The following is a 25,246-nucleotide window of genomic DNA, read 5'->3' as shown; positions in this document are numbered from 1 at the left end:
CTGATGTCTCAACAGAAACTTTGCAGGCCAGAAGGAAGTGGCAAAAAATATTCAAAGTGAAGAAAAGCAAGAACCTACAACCAAGATTACTCTACCCAGCAAGACTATCATTTAGAACTGAAGGACAGATAAAAAGAGCTTCTGGGACAAGAAAAAGCTAAAGGATTTCATCACCATCAGTATTATAAGAAATGTTAAAGAGTCTTCTTTAAGGAGAAGAAAGATCAAAAATAGGAATAATGAAATGATAATAAATCATATCTATCAACAATTACTTTAAATGGAAATGGATTAAATGTTCCAATCAAATGACATATGGTGGCTGAATGGATAATAAAACAAAACCCTTATATATGTTGTCTATAAGAGACCCATTTCAAATTGAAAGACACACACAGACTGAAAGGTATGGAAAAACATATTTTGACACACACAGACTGAAAGTAAAGAAAAAAGATATTTCATGAAAATGGAAAGGAAAAAAAAAGGTGGGGTAGCAATATTTACACTAAACAAAACAGACTTTATTTTTATTTTTTAAAATTTATTTTTAACCATCACTGAAGATAGGTTTTTATTGATTTTTTTTAAAAACAGGTTTTTATTGATTTCAAAGAGAGGAGGGGAGCGGGAGAGAGCGAAACATCAGTGATGAGAGAAAGTCATTGATCAGCTGCCTCCTGCATGCCCCCTACTGGGGATTGAGCTCGAAACCTGGACATGTGCCCTGACCAGGAATCGAAAAGTGACCTTCTGGTTCAAGGGTCAATGTTCAACCACTGAGTCACATCAGACAGGCTACTGATTAGTTTTTTTAAAGAGAGAGGAAGGGGGAGAGAGAGAAACATTGATGTGAGAGAGCAACATCGATCAGTTGCCTCCCATACACTCCCCGACTGGGGATTAAACTTGCAACCTTTTGGTGTATGGGACAATGCTCCAACTAAGCCCCCCGGCCATGGTGACAAAACAGATTTTAAAACAAAGACTATAAAACAAAGACTATAACCAGAGACAAGAAAGGACCCAGCAATTCCACTTCTGGGTATTTATCCAAAAACTAAATTAAAAATACATATACAGACCAGCCATTGTGGCTCAGTTGGGTGAGCATCTTCCTGTGCACTGAGGGGTTGCTGGTTGATTCCCAGTTAGGGAACATACCTGCATTGTGGGTTCGATCCCCAGTTGGGGCACATGGGGAACATAACTGATTGATGTTTCTCTCCTACATCAATGTCTGTCTGTTTCTGTCTCTGTCATTGTCTCTCTCTCTCTCAGCTCTCCTGTCCTCTCTCTAAGCATATCCTCAGGTGAGGATTAAAAAAATGCCCAACATACTGTATGTTCATATGTTCATTGCATCATTATTTACAATAATCAAGATACAGAAGCAACCTAAGTGTCAATCAATAGATAAAAGGATAAAGAAGAAGTGATGCAATAAAATATGACTCAGCCATAATAAAGAATGAAATCCTGCCATCTGCAACAACATGGATGGACCTAGAGGAAATTGTGCTGAGTGAAATAAGTCAGACAGAGAAAGACAAATGCCATATGCTTTCACTTATATGTGGAATCTAAAAAACAAATTAAATGAACAAGCAGAACAGAAACAAAGTCACACATACGGAGAATATTTTGATAGTTGTCAGTTGGGAAGCAGGTTGGGGGAATGGGTGTAAAGGGATTAAGAAGTACAAATTGGTAGTTTCAAAATAGTCACAGGGATGTAAAATACAGCATAGGGAATATAGTCAATAATATTGTAATAACTATGTATGGTGCCAGGTAGGTTTATCGAGGTGATCTCTTCATAAGTTATATAAATATTTTTCACTGGGCTGTATATCTTAAACTAATATGATAGTGTATGTCAACTGTAATCTAAAAATAAAAAATTACTTTTAAAAAAATCTGTCTGGAAATTTCTCTGGGGTTTCCTCTTGATTTCTATCTTGGGGAACCCAAGCACCCCAATGCCAGTAACATGATGTTAAATACATATCTGGACAAGAGATATTCCAACCAAATTTTAGTTTCCTTGTAAAATCTGAACAAATTTCCCTAGGCTATCCTATTTGTAGCCTACTATAGTATTTCAGGCCTCAACATCATTATTTTTCCTTAAGAACTAACGTTATTAATTATGAAAATCTGAAACCAAATGAAAATCTCAAGAGATGCCCAAATTTTAGATGAGGAATGAAATAAAATTTAAAATGGATTAGTTTTGAAATTATTACTAGAAATCTATTTTCCATTAAAAACTACTGAACAGCCCAGCTGGTGTGGGTCAGTTGACTGAGCATTGTCTCATACACCAAGAGGTTACTGGTTAGATTCCCAGTCAGGGCACATGCCCAGGTTTCTGGCTCCACCCCCAGTAGGGGGCGTGCAGAAGGCAGCTGTTCGATGTCTCTCTCCCTCTCCCTCTCTTTTCCTCTCTCATATCAATAAAAACGTATTTAAAACAACAAAACTACTGAACATTATTCAAACTATGAAATGTCATTTTTAAAAAAATAATTTTTAATCTTCACCTGAGGATATTTTTTTTCCATTGCTTTTCAGAGAGAGTGGAGGGGGGGAGAAAGAGAGAGAGAAAAACATTGATGTGAAAGAGACACATCGATTGGTTGCCTCCTGCAAGCACTGCGGCTGGGGACTGAGTCTGCAACCAAGGTACGTGCCCTTTGCCAGAACTGAACCTAGGGACCCTTCAGTCCACTGGCCAACAGTTTAACCACTGAGCCAAACTGGCTAGGGTTGAAATGTCATTTTAAGTTCAGTGTTCAGACAGTTCAATTTAAATATATATTAAATACCAATCAAGAGCTTAGCACTGTCCCAGTTATTAGGGATCCAAAAACTAAAAATATACACCTTGCCTTCAAAAGTACATTCATAAAGTCTAACAGAAATGTTAGCCATGTAAACAAAGAATTGCAAATTACAAACCAGCATTACAAATACAACATTAACTTTACAAGGTAAGATAAAAGCTGCTTTGGGGGTGGGAGGTGTCAATGAAAGTTTCCTAGAAGAAGTGGTATCTAAGCTGGGTTTTGAAAGATAAACAGGAATCTTTCAGGAAGACAGAGAAAGAGAATCTTGGCAAAAAAACAGGGTATAGAAGCACAAAGATGTGAAAACAGTGTGTTCAGGGTAACATATTACTTGAGTACAGAGTTCCAGGAAGACGTGATGGAGATGAAATTGGTACGATTTTAGTTCATGAAGCATCTTGTGTACCATGCAAATGAGCAGGACCTTCATTTTATAGCTGACCGACAACCTCTGAAGGGTTGCCAGAGGAGTGATGGAAACATATTTTATTTTTAGAAAAATGACACTTAGGGATGAAAGATGCCTACCAGCTCTTTTTTTGTTTGTTTTGTTAATCCTCACCTGAGGTATTTTTTCCATTGATTTTGAGAGAGAGGAGAGGGAGGGAGGGGAAGGAGGAGGGGGAAAGGGAGGGGGGAGAGAAGGAGAAAGGGGAGAGGGAGGGGGGAGAGGGGAGACAGGGAGGGGAGAGAGGGGGAAAGGGAAGGAGGAAGGGGGAGAGAGAGAAACATGTATGTGGGAGACACACATTGATTGGATGCCTCCTGCATGTGCCCTGACCTGGGGCCAGAGATGGAACCTGCAACACAGATACATGCCCTTGACTGGGGATCAAGCCCACCCCCCTTCGGTGCGAGGGCAGATGCTCTAACTACCAACACTGGGCAGGGCGCCTACCAGCTCTTCATATGCTGCCTCTTCCTCACCATTCATTCATTCATTCATTCATTCAAGCATTTAGTAATCTGTCCATTATACACTAGGTCTGATTCTAGGTAATGAGGACACAGCAATAAACAACATAGATTCTTCCTTCAAAGAGCTTATTTAGTGAAAGAGATACTCATAAAGGTCTCAGCCATTTTTAAATGCCACTTTTTCAGAGAAGACTTCTTTGACCATGCTATCTAAAATAGCTTTTTTTCTAATAGCTTTTACTGGTATGCTCTACCACATTATGTTCCTTTTTAAAAATTTATCACAATTTATAATTGTTTACTATCATCTGTCTCTTCCTTTAAGTATAAAGACCCTATCTGTCTTTTTTTATTCCTAGTGCCTACCAGTCTGACAAACAGTAAATAGTAAGTACTTGCTGACTAAAAAAATGAAAAAAATACCCATACTTTTAACTTAACTTTCCTAAAAATGTAGTTTTTGCTTTTTAGACCCACTCGATTCCCCAAGATTTTCATTCCCAATTGTTGCTTTAACCTCTGAGCTAACAGTACTTTGAACACAGTTACACTAGCACCTATATCACAGCTTTGTAATTACTTATAAAGAGTATCTCAGTTAGCACACTGTACTCTTTTTTAGAAAGAGAACCTTAAATTCCTGTCCTTGGTTATCAAGGAAGCTTAGCTTAGCTAGCCCTTAATGATTTAATAATTCACTCATTCAGTAATTACTGAACACTCACTATGTGGTCAAAAGTGGGAAGATGAATACAGTGGAGAACATGATAGAAATGATCCCTGCCCTCAAAAAACTGAAAGTTTAATAGGCTGACACATACCAGTAAAACACATAATTATGATACGAGATAACAGAGCCACGACAAGGAAGGTAGGATGTGTGGAGCAGGGCCACCAGATGCATAACTGGACAGGTAGCTAAACTTGGAGAAACAGTTAAGCAGTGGATGTAAAGGCTTAAGCCCTGGCCAGAAGGCTAAATGGGTACAATGTACCAAAAACCACCACCACAAAAGACAGTGACATTTAGAAGGCACTTACTGTGTTAGGCATTCTCTGAAGCACTTTATAGTATTAATTATATATTACTATACATTTATTAATCACATATATTAATTGATTCCACCCTTAAAACAATCCCATAGGTATGTACTACTGTCATCATTTTACAGAGAGGTCTGAGCTACAGACAGTTAAGCTAAGTCTCTGCTATCTCACAAGTGCTCAGTGGCAGAGATAAGAGTTGAACCTGGGCAGTTTGGAGCTAGTCTGAGTTCTTGACCTCTCTAGTATACTGCTTCTTAAAAGTATTACCAATTGCTTTCCTTATTCTATTTTTTATTTCCTATAATGAGAACTAAACTCTCATGCATGTTATGTTTTCAACAGCCACCCAGACTAGTGATTAAATAAAATCAAGTCCGTTTTAACTTAGAGATTAAGATATGGATGGCATAACTTTAAGGGCTGACTGAAGAATATATTTGAAGAAACATTATTTTATTAATGGTTTATAATACCCCTTAAAACAAAAGCACACAAGAAAAATGGGCAGAAAAGTATGGCATTATCTACTAATGCTAAATGTGTATACAACTTATGATCCAGCAATTCTACTCCTACGCATCTACCCAAAAGAACTATACATGTATGTGTGTATATGCATTTGTCCATGCACCACAATGTTCACATCAGTCCTATTGTAGTAACCTTAAACTGGAAGCTACCCAAATGTCCGTGCACATCAACAGAAGGCCAGGTATATAAATTGTGTTATAGACCACAACTAAATACTGAATAATGAGAATGAATGACCTACAACTGTATACAACAACATGAACAAATCTCACAAATAGGATGTTAATGAAAGAAGCCACACACACAAGTATATGTCCTGTATGACTCCATTTATGTGAAGTACAAAACCAGGTAAAACTAATCAGTGCTACTGGAGTGGCTTCCCATATGAAGTGGGTGAGTGGAAGGGAGCATGAGGCTATGGGAAGCTGGTAATGTTCCCTTCTTACCTGGGTAGTGGTCACTCAAGTGTGTTCAGTTTGTGAAAATTCATCAAGTGTACACTTATTGTACATATATTTTTCTGCATATACATTATTCTATAAAAAGTTAAATGGAAGTTGATAATTTTAAACATCTGGTCTATAATTATTAATGAATTTATTATGAAGAGAAATAATTACATTGTCATCATCAGCTAATATCTGAGTGCTAACCATGTGTCAGGTACTATCTTAAAAGCTTTACATGAGTGAATCTCACTTAATTGTTTCAAAAACATCCCACAGAGACAGGAACTATTATTAACTTCATTTTCCAATAAGAAACTAAGGCTCAGATTCATTAAGCAATATGTTACAGCAGAAAAACCAAACTCAGATGATCCTAACTCTAGGGAATATATTCTTTTTTTAAAAATATGTCTTTATTGATTTCAGAGAGAGGAAAGGAGAGGGAGAGAGAGAGACAGAAACATCAATGATGAGAGAGTCACCGATCGGCCGCTCCCTGCACGCCCCCCACCGGGGATTGAGCCCACAACCCGGGCATTTGCTCTGACCAGGAATCGAACCCTGATTGCCTGGATCCCAGGTCAACGCTCAACCACTGAGTCACGTCCGGCCGGGTGGGAATATATTCTTAAACATCTAGCTAACCTAAAGTTTAGGTAAAGGCAAATTCAGGCAATGTCAAGGCAAGAGAGGCACACTGGTCTTGAAACTCAGTCCACATAAACATTCACTCACATTACTTTCCCGGTGGAACCTTCAACTAGAAGAAACACTAGCCAGATTAAGGTGTAACAAGTAACAGCCTAGACAATTTGTTCCCAAAATCAAGTTACTCTCTTCAGTTGCAGCATATTCATTCAGGCTTGAGAAAATATAAATGTTAAAAGGTTTCTAAAAAGAGCCCTGCCGGGTGTGGTTGAGCATTGACCTAGGATCCAGGCTATCGGGGTTCGATTCCTGGTCAGGGCACATGCCTCGGTTGCAGGCTCGATCCCCAGTCGGGGGCATGCAGAGGGTAGCTGATCAATGACTCTCCCGTCATTGCTGTTTCTCTCTCTCTCTCCCTTCCTCTCTCTGAAATCAATAAAGATATATTTAGGGGGGAAAAAAGGTTTCTAAAAATAAACCCTACTTTTCTAACTTCTTTCTGTCCCTTAACACTTTTTTATTCCAGTGATATAAAGTATGTCTTTAATTTAAGAAAATATAACATGGCAGAAGAATATTAGTATAGCTAAACTTTAACACATCATTAATCTTTATGCTATGTGAGTGGGGGCTGTACCTGAGAATAAGCTGGTGACTCACATCCACAATGCAGAATTACCAAGCACTTTCATGAATGGAAACAGAACAAATGCATCATATAATAAAGTTTTAACAAAGGTAACACGGAGAAAATAATTCCATAATTAGTTATAGGATTTGGCAATTTACCAACATTAAATTTACCTCTTTGGAGGGGGAAGCAGGAGAGGTGAAAATTGTCATCCAATAGGACCATACAAACATAACAAAGAACAGATGAAAAGCCACAAGGTAAACAACGGCCTTTCCTGGTAAATAAAACAAATAACATTTCATTGAACTCTGGTGAAAACAGGGAAAAAGCATTATATTAAAACACAATATTTAGGGTCAGGAGTTTTAATCTAATAAAAAATAATTAAAACATATTAAAGACATCAAATATATAAAGTCCTTTATTTGCATGATGTAACATTACAGATATGAAGGAGCATTCTGTATTTAAGGGTTAACAGCATGGTTTATAGGTACTATAAGATTAGTCTGAGATGAGATTTGATTTCATTGAGTTGCTGAAGATTTAAGTTGAAATATCTCTTTCACTGGTTGCATTTCAAGCTCTTCCTAAAACTAACTTAAACATCTAGCTATAATGACTTTAAATGACTTAAAACAGATTCCATTACTATGAACATTAAATTCAGGAAAATATGAACTGAAAATAAATAAAGGAAGTTCCTATCACAGGGAATAATCAGTACATTAGAAAAAACTCAATTCCTGGATTGTTCAGAAAGGTATCCTAAATTTCATTCTTCTCTCAACATAGGGTAACCAAAAAATTTTAGCCACTTTGAATTTCTGCCATAACCGTTTCCCAAGTGGATTAGTATAAGACTCCAACATCTTTATCTCCAAATATTAACTCACTGATATAACTTAAAGCTTTTTGTTGGGTTCTGTAGTATTTCTATTTGGAAGAAGTGAGACTGTTTTCCACAAGAAGCAAGAACCATCTACTATCTACCAGGTGCTTAAATTCTAAGTTTGGAACTCAGCATCACAAACCCACAGAAAAACAAAAGCATAGACAAGCATAAAAATTTGAAATTCTACTCATTTTAAAGTTCAGATCAAATACTACTTCTTCCACAAAAGCTTCCTCCGTTACCTTCAGAATTCATTACCCTCTCATACTCTACTCCCCAGATAACTTGCTCAGACTTAAATTAAACCACTTAGCTTGATTCATTAAAGTTAGTTGCTTAATACTGATGAGCTAATATAATAAATGCAAAACACTTAGGACAATGCCTAGCACATAATAAATCCTCAATTAATACTGGCTATTATTACTATCCAGACATCTTAATTTCTTTTCAAAAGCTGGTTCTTTTTGTACATTCCCTATGTCAGCGTTTCCCAAAGTGAAGCAGTGATAAAAGTTTTCACTGATCTGCCGTGAAGTGAAAAACATTAAGAACAACGTGGTACATATTAGGACACAAAACAAGTCTCTACAAGTTCAAGAAGACTGAAATCATATCAAGCATCTTCTCGGACATTTACACCTTTGATACTATGCAGCTGTAAAAACAAAGGACACCTTACCCTTTGAGACAGCATGGTGAGACCTGGAGAGTATTATGCTAAGCGAAATAAGCCAGTCAGAGAAAGACAAGTATCACATGATCTCAGTCATAGGTGGAATCTAATGAACAAAATAAACTGATGAACAAAATAGACCCAGAGACATAGAAGCATGGAACAGACTGACGGATCTCAGAGGGAAGGCAGGGGTGGTTGGATGGGTGGGGAGAGATTAACCTAAAAACTTATATGCATATATGCATAACTGATGGACACAGATAACAGTGTAGTGAAGCCCTGGGGGGAGGGGTGCAGAGTGGAGGGGATCAATGGGGGAAAGGGAGGACATTTGTAATACTTTCAACAATAAAGATAGATTTTTTAAAAATTAAAAAAAAAAAACACACACAAAATGACGTGGTAAAGTTTTTATAAAGCTAACATGCATTCAGTTCAAAATACTGTTTTGATTTTTTAAAAGGTTCTTTTTAAATAAAATAACAATAAAAAATTGACAACTCCTTGGACCCCAGCATTTTCTTTTGCAATTATCCTGGTCCAAGAGACAGGAAGGAAGCACACAGGAAGCCAGGGCTCAATGACTCCTCAATCACACAGCTAATCTAAAAAGTACTTCAAATTCCAGCTCCTAAAACCTCTTTCAAAGTAACCTTATTATTTTCACTGCCAGTGCAACAGTTCATAAATTGTTGCTTATCTCACTTGGATTAATTCAAATGCCAACTGGTCTCCCTATTCCAGTCTCCCTTGCTTGCAACCCATCTCAGTGGGCAGTGTAATATGCGTTGCTCAGTCTCCCACCTCGACCCCACGGTAGTGAAATTCCTGGGAAGTAACTCCATCTACATGACTAATAAATGCATTCTAAAACTCTGGGACTTCCTAGTAGGGAACCATACCTAACTATAGTTATTCAATTCACCACTTCTGCCCACAGAAAGACTAAGAGAAGGTAGGTATTTAAGGTAGATCTTATTTCTAACCCTCACAACAGTCTAGTAAGGTATTCCTTTAGTTTACAATGTAAAAATTGAGGCTTGGGGAATTTATTTAATATCTTGCCCAATTTCACTTAGCTACTAAATGAGAAACCCAGATTCAAACCCCTATCTTCTTGATAAAAATCCAAGGTTCCTTTCACTATGTCACACCTAAAGTTATATTTCCTCCACTTCTTGAACCATCACCTAGGTGTTAGCATTAAGTAGCTAGTTAGGTATTAACAAAAGAGGAAGGAGCATACAGCTTCATAGACACTCCAGGGGACAGCCACACCCTCCTCCAATGGGTTAAACAGTAAGGGGTAATTCCTCTGCTGAGGTAAAAGCAGCAGAAGGCAAGATGGTCAGGGGGAGGTCCTTTTACTACGAAAGCATGCTCAGTAGGAGCAAAAATGGCAGCCCTAAAGGGAAGGAGAAAAACCTAGAAAAGGGATTGGACAGGAGGCTGCACCAGCACAGCAGCAGGAAGATCCAGGAGGAAGAGATTAGATGATTTGAAAGAAAGTTTACCCCTTCCTAAATCCAAGAAAATCTAATCAAAGCTTAATAAAGGTCCAAGTCTCGGCTCATGCAGTTTCTCTTCAGCCGCCACGTGGGCCAAAACGCAATCACAGGCCAGAGGGGAACAGAGAGTGGGACTACTGGAGCCTTGGATGCTGGGCTAATGGCACGGCAGCTCTGGGTCCTGGCCTTCCTCCTGGGCTTGATGGGGACAAGTTCAGGCCGGTGGCCCCAGACGCTGGACTTCTTCCACGGCAAGACGGAGCTGAGCCATCTGGTCATGGATGAGGCAGTGCAGGAGCCCCTTCAGGGGCATCTATGCCTGGCCCACCCTTCCACTAAATCTACCCATTATTGCCCAAATCCTCTTATGCATGAGTCCCCAAAATTAATTTCCTGCAACTTAGCAAGAACCTATTTCGAGACCAGTCTACCTCTAGCAACAACAGTGGTCACAGCCTACTTCAAAGCCAACATCTGATGCCAAGATAAAATCCTAACTACAACCTCCTCCTATGTTCAAATTTCTTTTTACTTCAATTAAAACTGATTGTCATCCTCACTGAAAATCCTAGTTTCTCAAAATCAGCATTTTGTATCATTTCAGCTCCCTACAGGTTGAACCCCATGGTTTACCCAGTGGATTCAATATCATTCATTCCTTTATTTGTTTTTCCTTTGGAAAAGCATACTGGAGCTCAGTCTCCTACTGTTAGACCAACTGTCATCTTCACCTAGCTCACTTCACTTATTTATACTTTTGCCGGGTCTGATATTCAGTGAAGTTTGTCAGTCCTCATCTACATACTATCATACAGCTTTGAAATAAATGGTAACCTACAGTTACTTTAAATGTCTTGATCATTTAGTTACTTACAACTAAGGCGAGGATGTAAAACAATATACTCTAAAATATTTTTTAAAACATTTAACATATTTTTAGAATATTTCTCCTCTCCATAAGAACAAAAACAAAATGGCTTTTGTTTTAAAAAATCGTAACCCTCAGTAAAATAAATCTCTCAGCATAATGCCAGGAATATAGTAAGTACTTAACAGATTATTGTTATTATCAAATTTATATAGGAGAGGGGTATGAGAACTATATAAATTAACTAAAGTCAAATAAAGTTAAGTCAGGGGACTGCAACGTGCTGCCTGACATGAAACCCAGCTGACCAGAGATGCAAGCGGATCAGGAAGAGCCTCCAGACAAAGAAAATTCCTGCAAAGATTGATTAACAGCTACTCACGCAAATCTTATTGTTTACCCATACCATAAAGGGAAAATACAATGCCACAAACTATACCCTGTAAAGGTTAGAGTTAATCTCAGCTTTTTCCCACTCTCTATTTCCCCATACCAGCAACTTTCCATAGAAACTACAAACAGAAGCTCAACCTCTAGATGGTTGGGGTCTATCTTCCTTCTTTGGGGAGTAGGGTCCACTACTGTGTCTGGGAGTGGCTTTTCTTGCTTGTCCCCTCTGCTCAATAAAACCAGCTTTTCCACTTTAACCTCTTGTTTGGCTCTAGTCTTGAATTCTTGCCTGCTCGAAGCCCAAAACCCTCTTGGGTCTGGGTTCAAGTTGCTACTAGGGACTCCCCCACTCCAGCATCAAAATTATGATGTAAAGAATAATAGAAAATATTGATTTTAAATAAGTTTGAATTAATTCAATTGCTAATAACAAACTTCTGGTCATATATATGCCAGAAGAAATATATACAGCAAAAGTTAACTAAGCAAATTAAATCAAAGCTGAAAGAAAAACTGAATCTATAAATCAGAAAGTCTGACTCAAATAACTGAATTATGGACAAGTCAATAAGCAAACAAAAAACTTCATCAAAACACTCTTTGGAAGACGTGGGGAAAACAGCCCCAAGAAATAATGAGAAATAATGATACAAGTTAAAAGTTCTGTTGTAAAAACTTCAGAAATTCTTTGCTTTCTGTATGTGCGCATTCAACATATGGGAAAGAGCTTTGATTTAAAGGAAGAAAAACACGCCTACCAAGATTGAGTCTATTACTGTTACTGAGAAATCAAACTGAAAGGCAACTTGAGATTTACATAATTAATGCCTAATTATTTCCAGTAATAAGGACATTTCTAGTAATAAGGATAATTCCCAAAGAAGGAAGATAGACTCCAATCATCTCTAGAGGTTGAGCTTATATCTGTTTGTAGTTTCTATGGAAAATTGCTGGTATGGGGAAACAGAGAGTGGGAATTTCAGGATAATTAATTTCTAACTGTTCAACTGTTCCAGAAATCCTCTGGATTTCCATATCTCAAATCAAATTTTATTTTTGAAATTTGATCTCAACAGACTTAAAATTTTATTTTATCTCAGTGAATTTTGAGCAAATATTTTTCCCTCTAGACATTGTCTTTGGCTAGTCATTAGAAAACCTTTAATTCCCTTTCAAAATGAACTAGTAATACAATTTACAAATTTACGGTCTAGCTATTTAAATGTTTTTGAGTAGTGAAGTACTATTTTTAACAAATGCATAAACAAAAGAAAATAAAATCCCTTCCTCTACCCTAGCTAGAACTGATATTAAATATCTAAACTATTACTACAGAGTTCTGAAGAACATACAAGGCAGAAATATGTATAAAAGTATATCAAAGAAGTTTGGGTACTAGGCGCCTTACAAAATAACAACTACTAGGTACCTTACAAAATAAGAACTTACAAAAAATGCAAACAAGAATGTATTGAATGTATAGAAATAAATCCAGTATTACATCTCATTTTATTTACTTAAACTTAAAAAATATATATTGTCTTTCTGAAAACAAAATCACAAATAGTCATCACTAAATAAAAAGTATGTGGGTTGCAATTATGATACCATAAGTAATCTACTTAAATTGAGACTAAAAGTGTCTTACCGTTTTCTCCATTTCCAGAAAGAGTAACTAGAATACAAAAAAAAAAAAAGTGAATAAATATACTTTAAAATTTTGTACATAAATTTTATTGCAGGTTGACTATTCATCTTAATATCATTTTCATAAAAATAAACTTTAGTTATAAAATGTAAACACTAATGCAACTTCAGAATTGCACTCAAAAAACACTAAAAAGCTAAAATTCAAATTCTTCATCATTAACACTGCAATCACATTAAACATTTTTTTTCAGAACTTTGTTCATTTTAAGTGTGTCCATATGTTTACAGTTGTGATGTTTCTTTAGCTTTTTCCTTAATGCTACCTACAGAATGAACAGGACTCTCTATGGCATGGCACTCAGTTATCTAATTAGGCTGTAATGTATCTCTATAGAAATTTCCATAATTTCTTTGGTATCATATTTGTATCTTTTTGCTTTTACAATGAAGATCTTAGTTCCTAACTAATTCACTTATTTGGTTTATCCTAAAACATACATAAAATAGTTTTAAAAATGCATAGTGGTTTAAGATTTCTTTGCAACTTTTAAATTTTATTTGTGTTGGCTTTAAACTAAACCCCACTAAAAGTACCATGTTCAAAAGTCACTTGAAAAAATTCTTTCCTGTGTGTAGTTATAGTATCAACTTTATATAAAATTAAGTTCATTTTAAAAAAAGAAAAAAAAAAAAGAAAAAAATAATTAAAAAATAAAGTGCATTTATTTCATGATTTCAAATTGTACAAAAAAAGTTTGCTTCAACGCCCATTCTTTGTTTCAATTTTATCTTTTTCAATATATATAAGGTATCAATGGTTTAAAAGTCAAAACTCTAGAAAGAGGTACTCAAAAAGGCCTGGCTTTCATTTCTCACCCCAAATAATCATTTTTATTAGTGTCTGTTTTATCCTTCTAACATTTCTTTTAGCAAAATAAGCAAGTAAGTATATACAGGGTGGGGCAAAAGTAGGTTTAGAGTTGTTTATATGGAATACATTAATAAATAATAATATAAGAATAAACTCTGTGTTTCCCATACTCATAACTATAAACCTACTTTTATCCACCCTGTATTTCTAATTTCTCTATTTATGAACCGTTCCACACCTTGCTTTTTTCATCACTCCACATGAGTACATGGACACAATCATGGCTTGTTTGTAAAGCACTGCACAATACTCCATTGTGTGGGGGTTCCAGTAACTGATCAGGCCTCTATTGATAGACATCTGGGTTGTCTCCAATCTTCTGCTGTTACAATGTGGCAATGAATAATTTTATGCATGTGTTATTTGTGGAGGTTTATTTTAGTATAAATTCCTAACAGTGGGATTACTAGACCAAAAGTAAATCTATTTATCCCCCAAATCCCTGTTACAGGGGTTGTACCATTTTATACTCCTACCAGCAATGCATAAGATTGCCTGTTTCTCCAGTCTACCCAAAAAGTGTTTTCACACTTTTGGTATTGCAGGGTAAGGTTACTTTGCATTTATCTTATAAGTGAGTAAACATCTTTTCATAAGTTTATGAGCCACTTCCATTTTTTCTTTAACTCTGAACTATCTATGTCATAGCTTTCCACTCTCTGATTATAACATCATCCACTCATATTTTCTTATAGTACTTGAATGTTTTTATTTTTTACATTCAGGTTTGGTCCACTTTGAAATGGCAGATTCCAGATAAACCTTAAAAATCACATGGTACCAGAAAGTAAGGAAGAAACAAATGAGGGGAACATATCAAAAGGACAGAGAAACCAAATTGAAACAGATCCTATTGGCCAAACCTGGGGCAATCTGAGCAATGAAATAAATAAGATTATAACCCATAAAATAACAATCCATGCGCCGGACCAGCGTGGCTCAGGGGTTGAGCATCCACTGATGAACCAGGAGGTCACAGTTCGATTTCCAGTCAGGGCACATACCCTGGGTTGCCTGCTCAATCTCCGGTAGGGGGCATGCAGGATCACGCCCCCTGATCAATAACTCCCATCATTTATGTTTCTCTCCCCCCCCTTTCTCTCTCTCAGAAATCAATAAAAACATATTTAAAAAAAAAAGAATCCATGAGAACATGTGGATATAAGTGAATGGATCAATAAAAAAATGGAAAGGAGGGAAACCTCCTCCTTACAGAATTCTAACTAAAATAGAAGAAATCATAGAATTAGAAAAATCACCATTTGGCAACCAGCACAGTAATAACTGTTTCAAGCAAGAATCTTCAAAAATGCTAAAAAGAGTTAAGTGCTAGAAATCCAGAAAAGATTTCACCACAAATATATTTCCCCACAAAGATACTGTCTCAGGTTCTCTGGAATCAGGTGCTAAAACTGAGTGTGGGGTACAAAGTATTTACTGGGGATCAAAATTTGTGAAAGTAAGGGGAGGCAGCAGAGGGGGAAAGTCTACCTGCAGTGCAGGCCTATGGAAACCTTGGTTGGAGCCTGAAGTAGGCTGGAGATCTGAAGTAATCGAGCTGAGTAGTTCTCACTCAGGTACAGGATACTGGCTTCTCCAAGAAGGGTGTGGCCTTGGGTGAGGAGAATCATGATCAAAGAGCTGACAGCTGTCTGCTGACTACACTTGACACAACTGAACAAGGGGGGTCTGTGTGGTGTACCTGAGTCTACCAGAATACTTGTTAATTACAAAGCAAACTGTACCCTTACAGAATGGAGAAACTTGGCAGATACCACCTTAAGTGATGGCTAAAGGTAACAGTCCCTAATGTGGTACAGTCAATGATACAGCTTTATTTCTGTGGTATGCTTGCTAAAAATGTATACTCTGAATCTAATCATGAGAAAACGTCAGACAAACCTAATATGAGGGACATTCTACAAAAGGAGCCTGTACTCTTCAAAAATGTCATGATTAAGAAAGACAAAGCAAGACTGAGGAGCTCTTCCAGATTAAACTAACATGACAACTAACTGCAATGTGTAACCACAGGCTGGGCTATAGAGCAAGACAAGGGCTTAGTGGGGCAACTGGTGAAGTCTGAATAAGGCTTATATATTAGAAAGTAGTACATTTCATTAATGCTAATTTCCTGATTTTGATAACTGTACTCTGATTATATGAGAATGTTCTTTTCTACAGATGAATGTTTGTGTCTCTCCAAAATTTATATGTTAAATCCTAATCCCCAGTGTGAAGGTAGTAGGAGGTGGGGCCTTCAGGAGATGATTAGAGCAAGAGGGTGAAATCCTCATGAAGTGGATTAGTGTCCTTAGAGAAGAGACACTGTGAGCTCCCTCAACACACAATGACACAGCAAAAAGACTGCCATCTATGAACCAGGAAGTGGGCCTTCACAGACACTGAATGTGCCACACCTTGATCTTGGACTTCCAGTTCCAGAACTGTGAGAAATAAATTTCTGTTGTTTATAAGTCACCTAGTCTAGGGTATTCCGTTATAGGAGGCTGAACAGACTAAGACATTCTTGTTCTTAGGAAATAGCACTGAGGTATTTATAGGTAAAGGGACATTATATCTGCAACTTACCTGCAAATGTTTCAAAGGGAGAATGAATGAATGACAAAGCACATAACAAATAACATTTAGGGAATTTGGGTGAAGGGTATATGAAAATTCTTTGTACTTTTTTCACAAGTCTGAAATTATTTTAAAATATAAGAGATTTTACCTATTTGTAGTTTATCTTGGAATACAGTGTAGGGTATAGGCCAATTTTACCTCTTACCAAACATCTACCCAGTTGTCCCATACCTTTTCCTTTGTGATCTCAGATGCTACTTTTATAAGAGTCTAAATTTCTATAATTTGTGGACATTCTATTCTGTTCTATTGGCTAATACGTCCACATATCATACCCTACAATTGTTTTTATAACAGACTTTATTTCTTAGAGAAGTTTAAGTTCACAGCAAGACTGAATAGAAAGTAGAGAGAATCCTCATATACCCCCCTGCCCTCAGTTTTAATTATAGAGGCTTTGTAGTTTAAAATCTGGTGGGGTTTGGATTCATCACTTATTTTATAGGGGTCTCCTTGTTGTTCTTATTTGTTTATTTTTCCAAATGACTTTTAGAATCTACTTGTCTAGTGACAGGAAAAAAAAACTTTATTGGAACTGGAATTCACTTATACATTAAGTTGGAAATAAGTGAAATCTTTGTAATGTTGTTATTCTATTCATAAACATAAAATAGGAAAAGTCTACCCATTTGTTTAAGTCTACTTCTGTTTTCCAGGAATGTTTTCTCTTTAGCGTTGGCATATTTCTTAAATATTTCATCTTTTTTATATTATTGGAAATGGAGGCTTCTCTTCCACCATATTTTCAATTATCCATTACTTTCATTATTGTGTTTATGTATAGAAAGCAATGTTTTTTGTTTGCTAATTTTATATCCTGCTATTTCACTCAATCTTCTGTAGAGATGCTCTGTTATTGATTCTCTTGGCTTTTCTTTTTTTAAAAATGTATTGCTATTAGAGAGAGGGAGAGAGAGAGAAACATCGATTTGTTGTTCCACTTATTTATGCATTCGTTGGTTGATTCTTGTATGTGCCTTGACTGGGGATCAAACCCACAACCTTGGTGTATTGGGATGACCTAACTGAGCTACCTGGCCAGGACTGATTCTCTTGGCTTTTCAACATACACTATCACATCATCTGCACACAGAAACAACCTTCCTACTTCCTTTCCAGCATCTTATGCTTCTAACTATTTTCTCTTATGTGAATGTGGTAATTAATTTTGCCAACACAGTGTTACACAGCAATAGCCACAGTTGCAAGTGTTTTACTTAAATGCTGGTTTTAGTAGAAACTGATCAAGTATTTTGTGTGTGCACAATTTTGTTTGACGAATACCCATTTATTCCTATTTTATTAAGTTTTTAAAAAATCAGGAATTGATGTTGGATTTTTCAAATGCATTTCTGGCATCTACAGAAATAAAGATGTTTCTTCCTAAATGTATTAATATGATGAATTAATAACAAAAGAAGTTATTACCCCTCATATTTACTGATAACACCACTTTTTTCAGAGACACAGTCCCTTCAATCCTTACCTCTTATGCTCCACCCCTCTATCCCCATCACCACTATTGGTCAACAACTGTCTAGGTCTAAGAGAATTTAAATAGATATTTCATAAAAAAAAAATTCTATGTCAAAAAATTTTAGAAAAATACTGAGTTAAACAATGTTACATACTTAGTTACGCAGGGCTTCCTAAAACTTGTAATATGCAAATGAACACTATAATATTAAAGACATATGAAGTCCAAATGCATTTGACCATGTACATTTACACACCTTTGAATTCCCAGTGTCATATACAGTACTTGGAACACCATAAGCACTCAACGTCTGATAAATGACTAAATTAAAATAGAGATGTTTTTAAGGTCAGGGCAGTATCTGTATTCTAAATAGTGGGTTACCTACTATGTGAATACATCCCAATTCTCCCTCTTCTACTAGCATGGGAACTGGCAATATACAATCAATCCACTCATTTAACAAATATCTACTGAGTACATGTTATGCAGGACCTATTTTAGGTTCTGGATATAAAGCAGTGAACATACTACTCAGGAGAAAAGCACACATAACTATGGCAAGTCATAGTAAGCATTATAAAAAAAACAAAGCAAGGTGAGGAGAAAGTGAAAGTACTTACTAAATAGGGTAGTATGAAAGCCTCTCTGCTAGGTGAATATCCAGAAAGAAATCTAGATGAAGTAAGAAAGCTAGCCATGTGGAAATGGAGGAAGGAGGAGCAGGAAGCACGAAGGTCCTCAGGTGGGACCAAGCACAGCCTGACAGATGAAAAGCAAGGGGCCTGTTTGCTGAAGCAGAAAGAGCAAAGGAAGAGAGTAGTCAGTAGTAGTGGCAGGGGAGCACTTACAGCCTTACAGAATGTATAGAGAAATCTTGACTTACTTGATTTCATTATGAACAAAGTGGAAAGCCACTACAGGGTGCTAAGCAGAGAAATAAAAATCCTGACGGATTTTAAAAGATCTACTCTGGCTTCCTGGGGAGCTAGGTGGGAAGAATATACTGTTAGGAGGCTATTGTACATATGTACATGAGATTGGTTATCCCCACTCCTCCTTTTTCAATATTTATACAAAGTATACCAGCCCAGCCGGGCTTGGCTCAGCGGTTGAGCATTGACCTAGGATCCAGGAGACTGGGGGTCGATTCCCGGTCAGGGTACCTGCCCGGGTTGCGGGCTAGGCAGCCGATCAATGACTCTCTCATCATTGATGTTTCTATCTCTCTCTCTCCTGCTCCTTTCCTCTCTCTGAAATCAATAAAGATATGTTTAAAAATATATAGATACCAGTTATCCATAGAAAAAATAGGAATCAAAGAGTATTAGGGGGTGGAAAAAATTAGTATAATCTCACAGCACTGACATACACTATTAACATTTTGGTGAACTGGTAATTCCTGATGATATCCTTTCACACTTAATAAGTTCAAGTTTGTCTTTACATGTGTTTAATTAGTATGTTAATAAAAGTTACTTCTGTGATTCCAACTGGGTGGGACAAGTTCACATAGTACAGTGAAGTGCACAAAGTATAACAAAGCATTGGGAGGAGTTGAAAGAACAGAGACAACAGAAAGGATTTAAAAACAGAATTTTAAAAAATCTTTATCATCAAAAGTTATGGATCTCTATCTCAGAGAAACCTATTCTCCATAAAACCACAATCACCATTATTTGTGACCTACTATGTCTGTTACTTAAGTGTACATGCCCATCTGCTCAAGAAGTGCTGTGGCCCTGGCTGGTACGGACTCAGTGGTTAGAGCACCAGCCTGCACACTAAACGGTCACAGGTTCGATTCCCAGTCAAGGGCACTACCTGGGTTGCAGGTTCAATCGCCGATACCGGTTGGGGCATGTGCGGGAGGCAACCAGTCGATGTGTCTCTCTCACACTGATCTTCTCTTTCTTTCCCTGCTCCCTCCCTTCTACTTTCTCTAAAATCAATGGAAAAAAATATCCTCAGGTGAGGATTAACAAAAAGAAAGAAAAAAAGGCACTCGTTTTTGCAATACGATCTTCAAGTAATTAAAAAAATATATGAATTTTTGTTTTTTTAGTTTAAAAAAATATACTTTTTTTAAAACTGCGTGAGAATGTGCTCTTACAGTGACTAAAGAATGTATGGGGGTGGTGGGGAAGGGAACAACACAACTCTAAGAATTAAAAAACACACACACACAAAAACCCTCCTGCTAAAAAAAGGGAAGGCAAGAGAAAGTATGCTGGTGGCTATTTAAATCTTCTCCCTACTCTCAATAACATTTGAAAGCCTACTCTGCTAAGAATTTTACATTAGTTTGTAAGACAAGTATTATCCAATTTTATAACACGGGGACAAGTTCAGAGAGATTAAATAATTTATTAAGCTCATTCAATAAGTACTGAAGTATAGCAAGGAGGCCATCATGGCAACCACGGAACAAATAAAAGAGTGCAAAGGAAACTACGTCAGAGAAGTAATGAGGGGAAGAGACCATGGTGAGGTCTTTAGGTGTTCCACTGAACAAGACAGGAAGCCAGCCAAGGTTTTCAGAAGAGGAGTGACAAATATGGTACTAATTTTAAAGGGATCATTCTAGCTGCTTCATGGAGAACAGGGTACAAGGTGAGGATGGGGATGAAGTGAGCAGGGAGAGACAAGATATAACCGTACCACATTGATACAGGTGATAATGCTGCATAACATACCGCCCAAAACAACCACCTTTTATTATTTCCTACAGTTGTGTGAGTCAGAGGTTTGGGCCATAATCAGCTGAACTGTTTTTTTGAATAGCTGCAGCCAACTGCCAGCTTGACTGGGGGAGGAAGTCTAAGATAGCCTCATTTATATCAGGAGCTTTGGCACTTAGCTCATCTTGGCTGGGCCTCTCTCCCCATAAGGTCTAGCCCGGACTCCCTTACATGGCGACCAGAACATTCCAAAGGAGCTAAAGTGAAGATGCATGCTGTCTTGAGGCCTAGACTCCAGATCTCACACATTACTCCCACCACTTTCTACTGGTCAAAGCAAGTACAAGGCCACCCCAGATTCACTGGGTGGGTAAACAAACACAACCTCTTGATGGGAGGTGTAAATTATTGTGGCCATGTTTTCAATCTAGTACACAAGACAGAGATCATGGTGGCTTGAGTGAATATGGTTGCAGCAGTAGGGGTGAGAAGCAGCCAGATTTGGGTACTTTTAATGACAGGATTTGCTGATTAACTGGATGTGGAATGATTTTTCAACCAACAAACTGGGATGATGAAATTCATTTACTGAGCTAGGATAGGAGGAGCTGGTTCAGGAGAGAGAGAAAAAAACCAACAACTCAAATTTTATTTTGGACATGGTAAGTCTGAGGAGATACCTACTAGACATCAAAGCAAAAATGTCAAGTAGACAGATATTAGAGTATGCAATTTAGCATGTTATGCTTCTTTGCCACAAAGTGCAAGTGGTCAGAAGAGAAGGAAAGTTTTATTTGCATGACTAGGCACAATGTTCTTCTTCCATATAGTCAGACCTGGTTTCTAAGTTGTCCAGCACCTTTGCCTTTCATATTTGTCTTATAAGAAAGCAGTGGGAGGAGAAACAAGATGGCGGCGTAGGCAACAGCTGTACCTGCCGCCTCCCACAACCACATCAAAATTACAACTAAAATACAGAACCACCATCACTCAGAACCTCCTGAAATCTGGCTGAACAGAAGCCCTACAACCAGGGAACTGAAGAAGCACAAGACGGGTAGGAGGGGCAGAGATGGGGGGCGAATCGCGGAGAGATGGCTGCCGGCCCACATCCAGTGTCCCGGGTTAAACCCAGGAGGGGTATCTTGGCGGCGGAGGTTTCCCGATGGAATGAGGGGTTCCAGCCCACATCAGGCTCCCAGCCCAGGGCTCCAGGGCCGGGAAGAGAAGGCCTCACAACTTTGGGCTGTGAAAACCAGCAGGGATTGTGGCTGAGGGTCTCGGAGGGTGTGGGAGTCCCAGGCAGCTCCTCTTAAAGGGCCTGTGCACGGACTCACTCAGATGTGCTCCTTCTGGGCTCCAGTGCCCCACAGCAGCTTGAAAGAAACCTGGGACACTTGGGGAGGAACTAACCTGCCTGAAGTTGGGGTGAGAGCTGGAGGGGCAGCTTTCTCCCAGGCAGAAGAGCTGGTGGATGCCATTGCTCCTTTGGAGAGCCCTCCCCTGCACAGAGCTGGCAGGCAGGCACCATATTTGAGTCTCCAGCACCTGACTCACACCTTTGGCCCCGCCTGGTGATTCCCGGAGGCCCGCCCCCCCCCCGCAAGCTCATCCAAGCCACTTCCAGTGGCTTTTCTGTGCAAGTGGCCTCTCAAGCCTTAGACTTAGGACTTTCATAAAATCTCTCAACCAAGCAGCAGTATGCACCATATAGCTTGATAAGTGGCCCCAGGCCTGGCACTAGCAGCAACCTACATTGGCTCATAGCTTGGTCTCTCCTAGACACCTCCAAGCCCAGGACAAGTAGCAGCCAACTAAGGTTGGCTGTGTAGCTCATGCTGGGTGGCCCTGGGCAAGGCACAGGCACAGGCTGACTTTGCAACTCCTGAAAGGCCCCAGAGACAGTGCACTTGGTGGTTAGACTCGCCCACGCTGGATTACAACCCTACCACAACCACGAGTGACACACTCAAGGGGGCACTTGGTGAAGACCAAAGCCCCACTGAAGTAAATCCTGCTCCATAGGGGTGTCTCCAGCACAGCAGCTCTTTGGCTATAGTTGCAGCTTCTTCACAGCTGATTGGCCGGGGTGTCAATTCCTCCCAGTGACGCCCACAGCAACCAAGGCTCAACTACACAGCCCACACAGGGGAGCACCTAGAAGGCCCAACTCAGGTGACTGGGGAGGCTGAGCCACTAGACCCTACAGGACACCTACTACACAAAGCCACTCTACAAATTCCAGGAGACATAGCAGCTCTACCTAATACACAGAAACAAACACCTGGAAGCAGCCAAAATGTGGAGGCAAAGAAACATGTCACAAAGGAAAGAACAGAAGAAATCTCTAGAAGAGGAACTAAATGAAATAGATCCAAGCAAGCTAACAGATACAGAGTTCAGAATTTTGTTTATAAGGATGCTCAACCATATTAATAAGAGTTTTACAAAAAAACCAGAAAATCGATGATATAATAAAGTACCAATTTGAAATGAAGGCCACAGGAACTGAAATGAAGAATAATTTATGAGGAATCAACAGCAGAGTAGAGGACGCTGAGAATTAAATGAGCAATTTGGAACATGAGGAAACAAAAAACACCTAACCAGAAGAGCAAAAAGAAAAAAGAATCCAGAAATATGGAGATAGCATAAGGAGCCTCTGGGACAACTTCAAGAGGCCCAACATTTGTATTATTGGGGTGCCAGAAGGGGAAGAAAGAGAGCAAGAAATTGAAAACCTATTTGAAAAAATAATTACAGAGAACTTCCCCTACCTGGGGAAAGAAATAGACTTACAAGTCCAGGAAGCACAGAGGGTCCCAAACAAGAGGAACCCAAAGAGGCCCACAGCAAGACACATCATAATTAAAATGCCAAAGGTTAAAGACAAAGAGAGAACCTTAAAAGCAGCAAGATAAAAGCTACAAGGGAGCCCCCATACGACTGTCAGCTGATTTCTCAACAGAAACCTTGCAGGCCAGAAGAGAGTGGCAAGAAATATTCAAAGTGATGAAAAACATGGAACTACAACCAAGATTGCTCTACCCAGCAAAGCTATCATTTAGAACTGAAGGTCAGATAAAGAGCTTCACAGATAAGAAAAAGCTAAAGGAGTTCATCACCACCAGACCAGCATTACAGGAAATGTTGAAGGGTCTTCTTTAAGAAGAAGCTAATGAACAAAAGAATCTGATGAACTAAATAGATCCAGAGACATTGACACATGCAACAGACGATCATGCGTCAGAGGAAAGAGGGAAGGGACGTGGATGGTGGGAAGAGATTAACCAAAGAAGTTACATGCATATATGAATAACTCATGGACACAGTCAATAATGGGGTGAAGGCCTGGGGAAGGGGTGGGAGTGAAGTGGAGGGGGTCAATTAGGGGGAAAAATGTGATGCCTGTAATACTCTCAACAATAAAGATAAATAATAATAATAATAATAATAATAAAGAAAAAAAAAGAAAGCAGTGAAGACCCAATTTATACAGAAGAAAATATAAAGGTCTTTTTGTTCATTTGGGTTGGGGTTTAATGGATATGTATTTATAGAGCTCTCTCATACCAGTTTACTTTCTGGTATCTACAGAAAAAATTATACCAGGGCAGATTAACTCACCACCAGTCATAAGGTGGGGTGGGGCAAGGCACTATAGCTTTCAAAAGCAAGTTATGTAGAAAATTACTCCCACTGTGAAAACAGATAAGGAAGTAACAAAATTAGTACAAAGGATTTAAAACATGTTCTAATTCATGTTTTAATTTGTCCTATAATTATGTCAACCATTGGGGATGAGATTTAGGAAATCAGTTATTTTTTTTAACAATATCAGCATAATTTCAAATAATCATTTCATAATCCAAAACAAAGGCTGCAGAACCAATAAACAATTATCATGTAGTCTTTTAACCCCAAGGACTGTTGAAATATATGTTTGCTAATTATAATTTAATTAGTATTTTATTGTGGATGTTTGTTTTAACATTTTCAAACATGACTCAAGTGAGATGATAAGGGCATGAGTGTATTCAACACAACACATATTAATTGAAAGTCTACTAGTAACTAGACTCTCTTAGTGGATACAAAGATGACTAGGACCCAAACATACTATACATCTTGGAAGCAGGATTTTTCAAATACTCAAATGATATAATAAAATACATATTTTTAATATTCTAATTCATGGTACAAGTGATATGTGGATGCTTGCAAAAAACATACTGTTAAATAAAACTAAATATACTGTAAAAAATAGAAAAATACAAATTAGAATGTGAAGTAGAGAATAAGGGGAGACATACTGATATATGCTACAACACAGATGAACCTCAAGAATAGTAAAAGATATCAGACACTTATTGTATAACTCCACTTAAAATGTTTTTATTGATTTTACAGAGAAAGGAAGGGAGAGGGAGAGAGAGATA

The 25,246-nt window shown here is 38.1% G+C and overlaps 1 protein-coding gene across 5 annotated transcripts in view; it reads right to left on the bottom strand.

Moving 5' to 3' along the window:
- Positions 1-25,246, bottom strand: part of ZDHHC20 (zDHHC palmitoyltransferase 20) — a 77,103-nt gene that overhangs the window by 44,333 nt on the left and 7,524 nt on the right. For 4 of the 5 annotated variants that reach the window (XR_013998254.1, XM_081129508.1, XM_081129509.1 and 1 more), the window contains exons 2-3: positions 13,071-13,097; positions 7,253-7,356 (exon numbers count right to left, since the gene is read on the bottom strand). Coding sequence is in view for 4 of the 5 variants with exons in the window: in XM_081129508.1 (XP_080985634.1) it covers positions 7,253-7,356; positions 13,071-13,097 (131 nt within the window). In the remaining variant the exon portion in view is untranslated. The remainder of the gene's footprint in view (positions 1-7,252; positions 7,357-13,070; positions 13,098-25,246) is intronic. The other variant, XM_081129511.1, reaches the window with a different exon arrangement.

This window comes from Miniopterus schreibersii (assembly GCF_964146895.1).
Source record: "Miniopterus schreibersii genome assembly, chromosome: 2".
NCBI lineage: Eukaryota > Metazoa > Chordata > Mammalia > Chiroptera > Miniopteridae > Miniopterus > Miniopterus schreibersii.
The sequence above is the reverse complement of the archived record's forward strand: the minus strand, read 5'-3'. Positions and strand labels throughout refer to the sequence as shown.